Source organism: Nipponia nippon, unplaced genomic scaffold (genome assembly GCF_047370975.1).
Source record: "Nipponia nippon isolate SJK-2023a ecotype South Korea unplaced genomic scaffold, ASM4737097v1 scaffold_53, whole genome shotgun sequence".
In the NCBI taxonomy this organism is placed as follows: Eukaryota; Metazoa; Chordata; class Aves; order Pelecaniformes; family Threskiornithidae; genus Nipponia; species Nipponia nippon.
This window is the reverse complement of record NW_028262373.1, coordinates 700,960-715,663: the sequence shown is the minus strand read 5'-3', so window position 1 is coordinate 715,663 and position 14,704 is coordinate 700,960. Positions and strand designations below refer to the sequence as shown.

Below are 14,704 nucleotides of genomic sequence, written 5' to 3'. Positions count from 1 at the left end.
TGCCCTGGCGCTCCCTGGCTCTTTTGCCCATTGCAGGTTTGGAGCAGGAGCGAGCTCTGCTCTTGCCTTGGCTCCGTTTCCTGAGGTGTTCTTGCTTGTGCAAAACAGCCTGTGCTTGGAAGGGCTCCAGGCTTGCTGCCCCCTCCGCAGCTGCCGCTTTTCAGCTCTCCCTGCATGCGATCCAAGCGCAGGGCAGGCAGGAGAGCGCTTTTCCTGCCTCCCTGGCCAAGAAGCACAGCGGAGCAAGTTTTGGAAGGCAAAAGGTGTGCTTGTCATCGACCCGTGTCCTACTTGGGAAAATACCCCAGGGCACCACACCCCTCTTCTTCTTCTACCTTGCTGGGGGTGGTCGGGACCCATCCTCCTTCTTCAAGTTCTTCTGCACTGTTGAGAAACGAGGGACTGCTTGGCCCGTATTCCTGCTGCTCCTTTCTGCGGCTTTCCTTTGCCACACTGCAGGGCATGATTTTTCCAACTAAACTGAAGAACACATCAGCCTGCTCCTGCCTACACGTGCGCATTGTGCTAATGCTTGTGAGCATCGGCTCTGAAAGAGATTCAGCAAAATGGCCTAAAATAGCCTCAAATAAAATCAGAGAAAATAAAATAATAAAATGATAAAATCATAACATTAAATAACAAAATAAAATAAAAACGCATAAAGCAAGGTAAAGTAAAGTAAGATTAACCAACATAAAATAAAATAATAAAAAATAAACCCAAAGAAAATTTGATAAAATCAAATACAATAACATAACATGAAAGAAACTAAACTAAAATAACATAAACCAACATAACCAGGCAGAAAATAAAATAAAGTAAAATTAAGTCAACTAAAATGAAATCCTGTTTCTACTTGTATCCCTTTTGATTTGTGTCCTCGAAAGTGTTTCTGGAGCTGTAAACCCCCTGGCATTTCAGGCAAAAAGTGGTCTCCTTGTTCTGCGCCTCATCCTGAGTGCAGGGAAGAGAAGAGGAGAGAAGAGAAGGGCTGAGTTGGCAGGGACCTCCAGGGACCTTCGGGACTATCTAGCTGAGGGGAAGACGACTAGCAGGAGCAAGACAAAGGCTGAGAGGGCTGCCGTCACTTTCAGGAAAGGTCTTGAGGGTGAAGGCCAAAGGAGGAGAAAAGCTCTTGAGTGCAAGGAAAAAGAGGGTCAAGAAGAGAAAACAATTTGGGACTTCTTTCCCAGAAGAAGACCTCACCATAAGCAGGGGAGTAGCAAATGTCCCTTGGTGCATCGGTCAGGAGCGGCGAGGCCATCCTGCACGTGCTCTACGGCTCTGCACAGTTCACGCAGAGGGAACCCAAAGCCTTGCTTTCACCTCTGGCATCCCCACAACCAAATACGTGGCTATGGTACAAACAGCCTTCATGACGCAGTCTGAATGTCCAGCTGTATTTAGCGGGACGCCCAGCAGCTGTGCCCAGTGCATGGCCAGCAAGGGCAGGGACAGCCCCCTGAGCCTCCTGGGCCCAGGGACTGCCTCGGGGCCAGCAGCCCAAAGGCCTTCCTGGGAAGGATGCTGGGCGGAGGGCCGGCGGGCGGGGCTGCGCGGGGGGGCCCCGTCCCCCCCGTGTCACAGTGCCACCACCCGGCAACGCAGCAGTCACCATGCCCCGGGACAGCATAAAAGGGAGCACGCTCCCGCGGCCCGCTGCCATAGCTGGCCTGGGGGCAGCCCAAAGACGAAGTGCGAGAGGAAGTCCTTGAGGAGGCGGTGGAATTACTTGGCGAGGGCTGAGGGAGGAAGGCTGGAGGAGGCTTGCCGAGGCTGCTGGAGACGAGAAGAACCACCAACACGTGGAGGTTCCCGAGGCTGGCTAGCCTTTTCAGCTGGCTAGCAGTGGCAAGAGCAAGGGAATGCCTTCTTGAAGAGCACTGCAGAGCTCGCCGTCCTCATCCCCTGCGGAGCCAGTGGCAGCAGCCGTGAGGAACGGGATGCAGAGATGTTGGCGGGGGTCCCGGTGCTTTGGAGCAGCCACTGGTGCCTTGCCAGGCGCAGGAAGGATCGTTGCCCCCCCAACGGATCAGGCCGCGGGCGTTTTGCCCCTCTGGGAAGGCCCTGAGCTCCCTCCTGGGGTGCAGCTCCCTCATGGTGTGCAGCTCCCCCAAAGGGTGCAGCTCCCCCCGATGGCGCGGCTCCCCCGTGTCGTGCAGCTCCCTCCTGGGCTGCAGCTCCCTCCCATGGTGCAGCTCCCCCAAGGGGTGCAGCTCCCGTGCGGGGTGCAGCTCCCCACCGTGGCCGCTCCTTGTCCCCCTGCCTACAGCTGGGGACAGCAGGTGGTGATGGGGACACTGGTGCCCCATCAGCCGATGGGCCTGGGGCCGTGGGCCGTGGGCCAGGGGGAGACCCTGGACCCCACAGGCCCCCCCGTGCTCCTCACCCTGCCCGGCAGCGCCCAGAAGCCACTGGAGGCCTCCAGCAAGGACGGGGTGGCCATCGAGGACACTGTCCCTGCTGCCAGCCCCCGCCAGACCACCCTGCCTCTGCCGACTGGCAGAGCCACGACGAAGCCCAAAGGTGAGGTCTGGGGGGTGGCAGAGCCCATGGTTGGGTGGCCAAGCTTAGCAAAGCTGGCATCGCCCCGGGGTTCGATTGCTTTTGTTTCCTTTTTCAGCAGCGGTGACCACCCCGGGGGCCCCGGGGAAGCCCGCGGATCTGCCCCAGCAGGGGCCAGACGCCTTCGCCGAGGCCTTTCCTGAGCAGGCAGAGGACACCACCGCCAGCCGTGTGCTCGCCTGGCTCGACACCACGGACAGCGAGGACACCGTCCCCGATGTCCCCGACAGCCCCAGCTTCACCGCCTTCCTCCACGAGCTCCCCGACCTCTCCGAGTACGTGGCGGAGGACGGCTGCCCCAAGGAGCGAGCGGTGGCGGCAGCGCTGGGGGACAGCGTGGGCACCGTCCCCCATGTCCTCCACTTTACTGCCTTCCTCAATGAGCTCCCCAACCTCCCCAAGTACGTGGCGGACGATGGCTACCCCAAGGAGCAAGCAGTGGCAGCGGGGCTGGGGGACAGCGAGGACACCGTCCCCGGTGTCCCCGAAGTCCCCGACTTGAGCACCTACCTCAACAAGCTCCCTCATTTCTTGGAGTACAGGGCATACGGCGGCAGCCCCAAAGAGAGAGAGGCAGTGGCGGGGCTGGGGGACGGCGAGGTCACTGTCGATAATGTCCCCAACTCTACCAACTTCCTCAGCCACCTCCCTGACTTCTCCGAGTACGTGGCAGAGGGCAGCTGCCCCAGTGAACGAGTGGCGGCGGCGGGGCTGGGGGACAGCGAGGACACTGTCCCTGATGGCCTTGATTTCCCCAACAGCCTCGCCAGCACTGCTTTCCTCAATGAGCTCCACGACTTCTCGGAGTACGTGGCGGACGGCGACTGCCCCCAGGACCAAGCCATGGCGGCGCGGCTAGGGGACAGCGAGGACACCATCTTGACCACCAACGTCCCCAACTTGACCACTGACGTCCTCAATGAGCTCCCTGACCTCTCCGAGTACGTGGCAGAGGGTGGCTGCCCCAATGAACGAGCCGTGGCAGGGGGGCTGGGGGATAGTGAGGACACTGTCCCCAGTGTCCCCGTCATCCCCAGCTTGACCACCTCCCTCAACAAGCTCCCCCACCTCTTGGAGTACAGGGCAGAGGGCGGCTGCAACAAGGAGCAAGTGGCAGCGGTGATGCTGGGGGACGGTGAAATCACCTTCCCTGATGTCCCCGACAGCCTTGCCAGCACCGCCTCCTTCAGCAAAGTCCCCGACTTCTGGGACAACGGGCTGGAGGGCAACTGCCCCAAGGACCGCCTGGCAGCGGCAATGCTGGGGGACGCCGACCCCTTCTGGGGGGGGCCGGTCTCCCCCTTGCAGGACCCCGAGGGGAAGCAGGGCACGGTGGCGGCAGACCTCCCCACCTGGCTGCCACTCAGCCCCTCGGACACTTCTGAGGAGAGCTCTCCGGAGACTTCAGACGACAGTCCTGTGGAGAGTCCCCGCAAGGATCCCCTGAAGGCTCTTGCGGAGACTCCCCTGCTGAGCCCCCTGCAGATCCCGCTCCTGAGTCCCCTGGCCAGCCCCCCGGCTGCCCCCCAGCGTCATCCACCTCGCACGGCCCAACTGGTGCAGGAGGCGCTGCAGAGGCAGCCCCGGGTGCTTTTGACCCACTTGCCGCTGCCGCTGGGTGCCGCCTCCTGCCAGATGGTGCCCAGATCGGGAGAGATGGGCGGCAAGAAGGCCAAGCGCCCCGCACCAGCCAGCGCCCCCAAAACACAAGAGACCACCCTGCGCGACAGCATCCCACCAAAGAAAAAGAAGAAGAGGGTGGTTGTGCCAGGTGCCCAATAACTCAAAAACGCTGTCAGAGGGGAAGGTGGGCGGGCATGGCACGGTGGGGGCGGCAGCGGGCAGCAGGCAGGACACAGCAAGCGGAGAGCATCCAACAGCAACAACGTGCCTGCCAAGCCATTTGGAAGCCAGAGGGATGCCAGGGGGCAAAGGCCCCTCGCACACCTGAGGGGACAGGTTTCATGCAGCCCGTCTACTGAAACCCCGCAGCACGGAGGCCTTAAACTTCTGGCCCGGGGCTCTGGCCCCGAGCCCTGCCCCGGCCCGGAGACCCTTGCCTGCCCCAGTCCCCCAGCCCCACGCACTTTGAACTACGGCTCCCCGCTGCCCGGGGGCTGCGATACGTTCAATGGAACGGGTGACACGGTGCTGCCGGCCGCCGGAGCCACTGGTGTCGCGGCCAGGCCGTGCCCCATGGCTCCCGGCAGCAGTGGGCCGTGCGGGAGGAAGCTGCAGAGCGGTGGGGGCAGGGGCAAGGCAGGGCAGACGCCCTCACCACTCTGGTATGCGGGAGCCCTCTCTGCCCACCATCACGCTGCCGGCCCTGGGCCCACCCAGCGCCACTTCCACTTCTGCTGCCTTCACACCGCGCCCCTGCCCGGCACAGGCTGCAGCCGCGGTGCCACCTCGCCGTTCCTAAAGGAACAACCGCCCCTGAACCAGCATCCCCACCCCAGCCTGGTACCCACACCCCTGCTACTGCCAGCTCCGCCCTGGCCTGCTGCTGACAGCCCCACCGCCGGCAGCCCCACCGCGGGCTGCAACCAGCATCCCCAGGAACAGCATCCCCACCGCGGGCTGCAACCAGCATCCCCAGGAACAGCATCCCCACCCTGGGGCTGAGAAGGCCCCGCTACGACCTGAGGGCGCACGTGCTGACCTCCATCCCACGTTTCCACCTGCTGGGGCAAGGACTGAAGGTGGTCATCTGAAAGCTACTGAAATACCCAGTAGTTCAGCTCATTGCAATTGCTTAAGACATTTTCCTCATGAAAAGAAGCAAGAAAGATCCGTCACAACTATGCAGAAAACCTGCCATTCACATACACAGTGCCCACACAGGAGCATTATCAAGGCCCTGCCTAGACACAGAAGATTAAATTCATGCACCGGGGAGGAGAGAGCAGGAACAGTGCTCTGGCACCCACGAGGAGTAACAACAATTTCTGCTCTGAACTGGGGCTTAGTCAAAGAGCAAGCACAGTACTGGTCCAGACACGAAACTGAGCGTATCGCTTAATCCCGGGCGCCACACGCACTGGACCTTCTTCCATCGCCTCCTGCCGACGAATGGTTTCCCAGGCTCTTCCATCTCATCGCAGCTGCACGCTGGCTCCGGGCTGACTGGGGGAACTTCTCAGCGCTTTAACTTTGCTTCAGGCTTGCTACGAGCACGCGGCTTCATCCCTTTGGCTTGGCCCCCAGCAGAAGCTGGGCAAGTGGCAGGTTTGCAAGTGCCTTGATGGAACGGAGCTTGGACACCTACCAGGCATTAAAAACCAACCAAAGAAAAAGCCAGAGAAACTGCGTTAGAGAGCAGCAGAAAGAAACAACGGGGCTCAGCACTCTTTCACACACGGGGTTTGGAATTTGGGAGACTGGGGCTCCCAACAGACTCGCCTCTTGCAATGGAAACATCCTGTAGATTTTGAGCCTGACAGAAATATTACAGACTGCCCCCATCCCTACGCTGCAGCTGCCCCAAGCGTTTGCTTGTCCATGTCCAGCTCTCTTCCATGCTGACAAGGGATGTTCAATCTGCAAAAGAGGCAGTCCTACAAACCGCATCATTTAAGAACCCACAACAGGAAACTCAATGTGAAAAGGAGCACAAAGAAAGGGGTCTTTTCAGAATCGCTATCTCTTTCTTTTTCATGCCCGTATTTTCCTCACCACGGGGAGCAAACACAGACTCTGCAGCCCCTGCCAGTCACATACGGTTCTGTGGGACAGAGGGGAGAAGAAAGGAGAGAGACCTGCACACGGAATTTTCAAACCTGGGAAGAACCAAGTCGAAACACCTGCAAAGTGTACTTACAGAAATTTAAACCCGATGCAGCCGACTCATAGAAGCGAGGATTACAGAGAACTAGAGGGGAGCACTGCAATCAAAGGGGGAAGCAACACAGGCAGCTCTAACCGCACATTTTCCCCTGATTGCCTTAGACACAACAGGCCTGGGATCCCCACTGCTCACCTCACCCTGGAATAGTCCCATTCCTCCTCTGAAAGCTGCTGTGTGCCTGGCTGAGGACAGGCACAATCCACACAGAGAGCAACCAGAGCTAAACGCTGTGCTTTCCTGGGTGAAGTTTCCTCAGAAAAAATACATTGACAAAACCAAATAACCTGCTACTGCAAGCACCAGGAAAAAAAAAGTCCCTGACAGGTTACCGGACCTTCCCGGCTGTGGTAAAACCATCCGCCCTCGGTACCCCCAATTCCCAGAAGCCCGCAGCACAGCTTGGGTGGGGGGACAGGCAGGTATCCCACCTTGGGGCCCAGAGAGGGGCACAAGTGTTACACGTGGGATTCAGAAAAGGAGTTAATTACCAAGGCCTGCTTCAAAACGTTCATCATCAAGGCCTGCTTAGAAGAAGCTGGTCACCAACAACTGACAGCTCCCAAGGACAGAGTAGAGCTAGGAAGGAAGTGAATCAGCATGCCCGCAGAAACCAAGGACAGAGGAGAGGCCTGTAAGGTAAGAAGGAATCTCTGAATGAAAGAGTGAGCTCAGCACAAAGATCATGGGCAGTCTGAACAGAAACCAAGAAACTCCCTGAACACTGGCGAGTGTCAGCTGTCTTCTTAACAAAAGGAAACAGCCAAATCAGCATGCTGAGGTGGAAAAAAACAACGAGGTCAACAAGCGGACAGCTGGAACTTGAGGAGAACGACCACCAAGGGCCCCCGAAAGAAGCCCCAGAATCAAACAGCGCATGCTCCGGTGGGAGGGGAAAGATGGTAATGATTTCTGGGAAACAATTGTAATATCAATGACTTTCCTCGGAAAATTAAGGAGTATGTGCGTTTTAAGTTTGATAAACACTTTGCTGGCGTGACCTACGGCATGCACACTGGGCTGAGGTATCCCCCGTGCACCCAGCGCTGCAATAAAGAAGGCCTGCTTTCTGAATGCCAAATTGGCGTTAGAAAGGTTTTGGGCCGGTTGGCGGTAGCACAAGCATCTGCCAAGGGAGCTGCCTCCAACCAGGAGCGCTCCCCACCGGCTGCTCTGCCAACAACGCCCCGGCGCGTGCTCCCACCAGGAGGCAGAAACAGCTCCGTGTCTGGAAATCCCCATTTCTCAAAGGCTGTCGGCAGAGGCGGGGCTGTCCATCAGCACCAGACCCACAGGAGGGGACAGCAAAGGCCCCTGGCCTGTCCCCACCACAGCATGCCCTGCCCCAAAGCCCGGAGCCGCCTGCAGAGAGGAGGCCACTCTGCCTTCCCCTGCCCTGCGGACATCCAACACCCACCTCCAGCTGGCAGGGCTGGGGCTGGCGACCCTGGGGGCAGCAGCAGGAACCGCTCCCACCCTGCTGCTGGGGCTGGCCCTGGGGCTGAGCCCTCGGGCCCAGGGCTGGGGACTGGGCCGTGGCGGGGCCCGTGGGCGGTGAGGCCTCCAGGCCCCTGCCCCAGGCCCATCCCCACTGGCACATACCTGCTCCTGCAGCTCCCCTGGCCCTGGGGCCTGGCCCTGGCCCTGGCCCTGGCCTGGCCCTGCTCCCCCCGGGCCCCGGCTGCCCCCGGCCCGGCTCCCGCCCCTTTCTCCTCAGGCCCCTGGGCCTCGGCCCCCTCCGGCCCCGCCCCACCCGGCTCTGACTGACAGCCCGCCTCCGGCTCCGCCGATTGGCTCCGCCGTGGCCAATGGCGCGGCTGGGGGGGCTGGGCCTGCGCAGGGCGGGAGGGGAGGGAAGGGCGAGGGGCAGGGCCGGGGGCAGGGCCGGGGGAGCTGCCCGGGCTTTGCTGGGCACCGGCACGGCTTTCCCAAAGGGTGGCTCTGGCTGTGCTCCAGCCACCGCCCTGGGCAGGAGGAGCTGCGTGCCGGGAGCCGCTGGCAGCGGCCAGGCTGAGCCCGGCACCCAGGGCCTCCCTCAGGCCTCGCTGCCCCCGGGCGCTGAGGAGGAGAGACGCCCTGTGCTGGCGCGGCCCAGGGCGTCCTCCTGCGGCCAGAAGGGGGGACAGAGCCCTGTCCCTCTCCCCACGGGGGCTGACCGCTGTCCTTGGCTTCTGTCCCCGGGGGTCCCCGGTGCTGGCAGGCCCCGCGGGGCCTCGGGGCCAAGCAAATGCCGGGGCGCCAGGGGCTGCTGGGGCCCAGGGCGGCTTTGGGCCTCTCCGAAGCCGAGGCACGGCCGCCCCTTTGCTTCTGCAGGTGCAGTTGTTTGCTACCCCCTGGGAGTCTGGGAGGCCTTCGGGGAAACGAGGAGGTCCCAGCACGCACGCAGGGAGGAGGACAGTGAAAAGGAGCCCTGTCAGGGTTTTTCTGCTGGTTCCCATCTGAATGCAGACACCTGCGGGCATCAAAGAGCGAGGGGGGCTGAGCTGGGCTTCGGGATAACTGCGCTCCTTTCTTTTTCAGTTGTGTGCCCACCCTTTTCCTTTTCTCCACCTTTTCTTTCTTTTCCTTCCCCCCCCCCCCGCCCCGTTGCATTCTCTCTTAAAGGTAATGAGGATTTGGCTTTCTGGACACATCATCTGGACACAGATTTCTAAGTCTGTTTTTACCCTAAGCTGCTCTTTGTGCTCTAGGTTTTAACTCTGTATTCTGTATTGCTGAGGTTTATGGAGGACCGGGAATTGGGTGTACTGACTAAAACGACAGCTATTCAAATGCAATCCTGCCTAGAGGATTAATGCTGTCATTTAGGTATTCACGCGGTCCAGTTCTCTCTCAGCTACATTGGCATTGTTTGCCTGCTCCTGTTTTCCAGCCGCCTTAAAGATACGCCTCTCCACCACAATTAGTAGATGTCATCAGCTTGTGGTTTTGCCATGTCTTTCTGATGTTGGTTCTGAAGAAATAAAGTAGACGGATGAGTTACAGGGAGTCTCAGAAAGACAGTACAGCAGCATCCTGGTACCCATGAAGCATTTGCAAGCAAAACCCCCTGAATTTATGTGGCTCGGCATGTAGACTTTGGGCATATTCCTGCAGGAGTTGCTGCAGTGCTTTCAGGCACTACCTAGTAATTCTGGACGCCACAGCGTTGTGCTTATAAACATGGCCTTGTTTTGGGGGTTAATTTCAATGCGTATTCTTAGTGCTGTCTTGTCAATGCATCCTGCGTTTCTGGCTGGATGGCACCCTCTCCTGGTATTGTAATGCTGCCCTGAAAGGAGAGGAGAGATGCTGCTGGCATCAAAGCTCAAAGCAATACCCGTGTGTGGGGATAAGGTAGATATGGTAGATATCTGAACACAGGGCTTGGGCTCCCACAAAGAAACACTGTTCTAAAGACTCTGCTGCTGACATTTCTGTTATTTCCTTGTCAGATGAGTGATGAGGGAAGGCCCTGAGGTGTTCCTGTTATTTCCTTGTCAGATGAGTGATGAGGGAAGGCCCTGAGGTGGCAGCAGGTGGAGGGAGAATCGGGCTTGAGCATCTCCTGGGAGGCGTGAGCAGCCTGTGGGCCGAGGAGGCAGGTCTTGCTCACGTGCTCAGGGAATAGCCCGGTCGCCGGCGGCGCTGGGGTCTGGAAGGAATTTTCCCCCGGGGCAGACTGGCACTGGTCCCCGGGGGTTTTTTGCCTTCCTCTGCAGCATTGAGCATGAGCACTTGCCAGGGCTCCTCTGGTCCCTTTTGGCTGGGTTACTGCCTGCTGCTCATGCACCACGAAGATGGCCTCTCGTGCCCTGCAGCTGGGGGGAGGAAGGCTTTTTTTCCCCCACGCTGGGCTAGCAAGTGTCCTCGGGGGTTTTTTGCCTTCCTCTGCAGCACTGAGCACGGCCCCTTGCCAGGGCTCCTTTGGGCCATTTTGGCTAGGTACCTGCTGCTCCTGCTCCACGAAGGTGGCCCTTGTGCCCCGCATGCGGGGGGGGGACGCTTTCTAGACTCGCAGGGCGGACGCCCAGGGTGGCCCCCGGGGGGTTGCTGCTTCTCCTCTCTAACAGCATTGAGCGCAGCCCCTTGTCAGGGCTCCTCTGGGCCCTTTGGGCTCAGCTCTTGCCTGCTGCTCTTGCACCTCCGAGGCGCCGCTCGTGCCCTGGCGCTCCCTGGCTCTTTTGCCCATTGCAGGTTTGGAGCAGGAGCGAGCTCTGCTCTTGCCTTGGCTCCGTTTCCCGAGGTGTTCTTGCTTGTGCAAAACAGCCTGTGCTTGGAAGGGCTCCAGGCTTGCTGCGCCCTCCGCAGCTGCCGCTTTTCAGCTCTCCCTGCATGCGATCCAAGCAGGAGAGCGCTTTTCCTGCCTCCCTGGCCAAGAAGCACAGCGGAGCAAGTTTTGGAAGGCAAAAGCTGTGCTTGTCATCGACACGTGTCCTACTTGTGAAAATACCCCAGGGCACCACACCCCTCTTCTTCTTCTACCTTGCTGGGGGTGGTCGGGACCCATCCTCCTTCTTCAAGTTCTTCTGCACTGTTGAGAAACGAGGGACTGCTTGGCCCGTATTCCTGCTGCTCCTTTCTGCGGCTTTCCTTTGCCACACTGCAGGGCATGATTTTTCCAACTACACTGAAGAACACATCAGCCTGCTCCTGGCTACACAGGCGCATTGTGTTAATGCTTGTGAGCATCGGCTCTGAAAGAGATTCAGCAAAATAGCCTCAGATAAAATCAGGTAAAATGAAGTAATAGGAAAAGAAAACAACAAAATAAAATAAAAACGCATAAAGCAAGGTAAAGTAAAGTAAGATTAACCAACATAAAATAAAATAATAAAAATTAAACCCAAAGAAAATTTAATAAAATCAAATACAATAACATCACATGAAAGAAACTAAACTAAAATAACATAAACCAACATAAGAAGACAGAAAATAAAATCAAGTAAAATCAAGTAAGCTAAAATAAAATCCTGTGTCTACTTGTATCCCTTTTGATTTGTGTCCTCAAAAGTGTTTCTGCAGCTGTAAACCCCCTGGCATTTCAGGCAAAGAGTGGTCTCCTTGCTATGCGCCTCATCGTGAGGGAAGGGAAGGGAAGGGAAGGGAAGGGAAGGAAGGGAAGGAAGGGAAGGGAAGGGAAGGAAGGAAGGGAAGGGAAGGGAAGGGAAGGGAAGGGAAGGGAAGGGAAGGGAAGGGAAGGGAAGGGAAGGGAAGGGAAGGGAAGGGAAGGGAAGGGAAGGGAAGGGAAGGGAAGGGAAGGGAAGGGAAGGGAAGGGAAGGGAAGGGAAGGGAAGGGAAGGGAAGGGAAGGGAAGGGAAGGGAAGGGAAGGGAAGGGAAGGGAAGGGAAGGGAAGGGAAGGGTTGAGTTGGCAGGGACCTCCAGGGATCCTTCAGGACTATCTAGCTGAGGTGAAGACGACTAGCAGGAGCAAGACAAAGGCTGAGAGGGCTGCCGTCACTTTCAGGAAAGGTCTTGAGGGTGAAGGCCAAAGGAGGAGAAAAGCTCTTGAGTGCAAGGAAAAAGAGGGTCAAGAAGAGAAAACAATTTGGGACTTCTTTCCCAGAAGAAGACCTCACCATAAGCAGGGGAGTAGCAAATGTCCCTTGGTGCATCGGTCAGGAGCGGTGAGGCCATCCTGCACGTGCTCTACGTCTCTGCACAGTTCACGCAGAGGGAACCCAAAGCCTTGCTTTCACCTCTGGCATCCCCACAACCAAATGAATGGCTATGGTACAAAGAGCCTTCACGACGCAGTCTGAATGTCCAGCTGTATTTAGCGGGACGCCCAGCAGCTGTGCCCGGTGCATGGCCAGCAAGGGCAGGGACAGCCCCCTGAGCCTCCTGGGCCCAGGGACTGCCTCGGGGCCAGCAGCCCAAAGGCCTTCCTGGGAAGGATGCTGGGCGGAGGGCTGGCGGGCGGGGCTGCGCAGGGGGGCCCCGTCCCCCCGTGTCACAGTGCCACCACCCGGCAACGCAGCAGTCACCATGCCCCGGGACAGTATAAAAGGGAGCACGCTCCCGCGGCCCGCTGCCATAGCTGGCCTGGGGGCAGCCCGAAGACGAAGTGCGAGAGGAAGTCCTTGAGGAGGCGGTGGAATTACTTGGCGAGGGCGGAGGGAGGAAGGCCGGAGGAGGCTGGCCGAGGCTGCAGGAGACGAGAAGAACCACCAACACGTGGAGGTTCCCGAGGCTGGCTGGCCTTTTCAGCTGGCTAGCAGTGGCAAGAGCAAGGGAATGCCTTCTTGAAGAGCACTGCAGAGCTCGCCGTCCTCATCCCCTGCGGAGCCAGTGGCAGCAGCCGTGAGGAATGGGATGCAGAGATGTTGGCGGGGGTCCCGGTGCTTTGGAGCAGCCACTGGTGCCTTGCCAGGCGCAGGAAGGATCGTTGCCCCCCGATGGATCAGGCCGCGGGCGTTTTGCCCCTCTGGGAAGGCCCTGAGGTGGCAGCAGGTGGAGGGAGAATCGGGCTTGAGCATCTCCTGGGAGGCGTGAGCAGCCTGTGGGCCGAGGAGGCAGGTCTTGCTCACGTGCTCAGGGAATAGCCGGTCGCCGGCGGCGCTGGGGTCCGGAAGGAATTTTCCCCCGGGGCAGACTGGCACTGGTCCCCGGGGGTTTTTTGCCTTCCTCTGCAGCATTGAGCATGAGCACTTGCCAGGGCTCCTCTGGTCCCTTTTGGCTGGGTTAGTGCCTGCTGCTCATGCACCACGAAGATGGCCTCTCGTGCCCTGCAGCTGGGGGGAGGAAGGCTTTTTTTCCCCCCACGCTGGGCTAGCAAGTGTCCTCGGGGGTTTTTTGCCTTCCTCTGCAGCACTGAGCACGGCCCCTTGCCAGGGCTCCTTTGGGCCATTTTGGCTAGGTGCCTGCTGCTCCTGCTCCACGAAGGTGGCCCTTGTGCCCCGCATGCGGGGGGGGGACGCTTTCTAGACTCGCAGGGCGGACGCCCAGGGTAGCCCCCGGGGTCTGCTGCTTCTCCTCTCTAACAGCATTGAGCGCAGCCCCTTGTCAGGGCTCCTCTGGGCCCTTTGGGCTCAGCTCTTGCCTGCTGCTCTTGCACCTCCGAGGCGCCGCTCGTGCCCTGGCGCTCCCTGGCTCTTTTGCCCATTGCAGGTTTGGAGCAGGAGCGAGCTCTGCTCTTGCCTTGGCTCCGTTTCCCGAGGTGTTCTTGCTTGTGCAAAACAGCCTGTGCTTGGAAGGGCTCCAGGCTTGCTGCGCCCTCCGCAGCTGCCGCTTTTCAGCTCTCCCTGCATGCGATCCAAGCAGGAGAGCGCTTTTCCTGCCTCCCTGGCCAAGAAGCACAGCGGAGCAAGTTTTGGAAGGCAAAAGGTGTGCTTGTCATCGACACGTGTCCTACTTGTGAAAATACCCCAGGGCACCACACCCCTCTTCTTCTTCTACCTTGCTGGGGGTGGTCGGGACCCATCCTCCTTCTTCAAGTTCTTCTGCACTGTTGAGAAACGAGGGACTGCTTGGCCCGTATTCCTGCTGCTCCTTTCTGCGGCTTTCCTTTGCCACACTGCAGGGCATGATTTTTCCAACTACACTGAAGAACACATCAGCCTGCTCCTGGCTACACAGGCGCATTGTCTTAATGCTTGTGAGCATCGGCTCTCAAAGAGATTCAGCAAAATAGCCTCAGATAAAATCAGGTAAAATGAAGTAATAGTAAAAGAAAACAACAAAATAAAATAAAAACGCATAAAGCAAGGTAAAGTAAAGTAAGATTAACCAACATAAAATAAAATAATAAAAATTAAACCCAAAGAAAATTTAATAAAATCAAATACAATAACATCACATGAAAGAAACTAAACTAAAATAACATAAACCAACATAAGAAGACAGAAAATAAAATAAAGTAAAATCAAGTAAGCTAAAATAAAATCCTGTGTCTACTTGTATCCCTTTTGATTTGTGTCCTCAAAAGTGTTTCTGCAGCTGTAAACCCCCTGGCATTTCAGGCAAAGAGTGGTCTCCTTGCTATGCGCCTCATCGTGAGTGCAGGGAAGAGGAGAAGAGAAGAGAAGAGAAGAGAAGAGAAGAGAAGAGAAGAGAAGAGAAGAGAAGAGAAGAGAAGAGAAGAGAAGAGAAGAGAAGAGAAGAGAAGAGAAGAGAAGAGAAGAGAAGAGAAGAGAAGAGAAGAGAGAAGAGAAGAGAAGAGAAGAGAAGAGAAGAGAAGAGAAGAGAAGAGAAGAGAAGAGAAGAGAAGAGAAGAGAAGAGAAGAGAAGAGAAGAGAAGAGAAGAGAAGAGAAGAGAAGAGAAGAGAAGGGTTGAGTTGGCAGGGACCTCCAGGGATCCTTCAGGACTCTCTAGC

The 14,704-nt window shown here is 57.8% G+C and overlaps 1 protein-coding gene and 1 long non-coding RNA gene across 2 annotated transcripts; one reads left to right on the top strand and one right to left on the bottom strand.

The window, feature by feature from the left end:
- The first annotated feature begins 1,676 nt into the window (after window positions 1-1,676).
- LOC148051829 (uncharacterized) lies at window positions 1,677-5,018 on the top strand. Its single transcript, XM_087735243.1, is given in 2 exon segments — window positions 1,677-2,531; window positions 2,533-5,018. Coding segments are annotated over 2 exon segments (2,403 nt in total). The 5' UTR covers window positions 1,677-1,943; the 3' UTR covers window positions 4,348-5,018.
- A 289-nt stretch (window positions 5,019-5,307) lies between these two features.
- On the bottom strand, window positions 5,308-8,078 carry LOC148051828 (uncharacterized). The gene is made up of 2 exons (XR_015699441.1): window positions 8,012-8,078; window positions 5,308-5,829 (listed from the first exon to the last, which is right to left on the bottom strand). It is a non-coding gene; the product is annotated as an uncharacterized LOC148051828 (long non-coding RNA).
- Window positions 8,079-14,704: the final 6,626 nt, after the last annotated feature.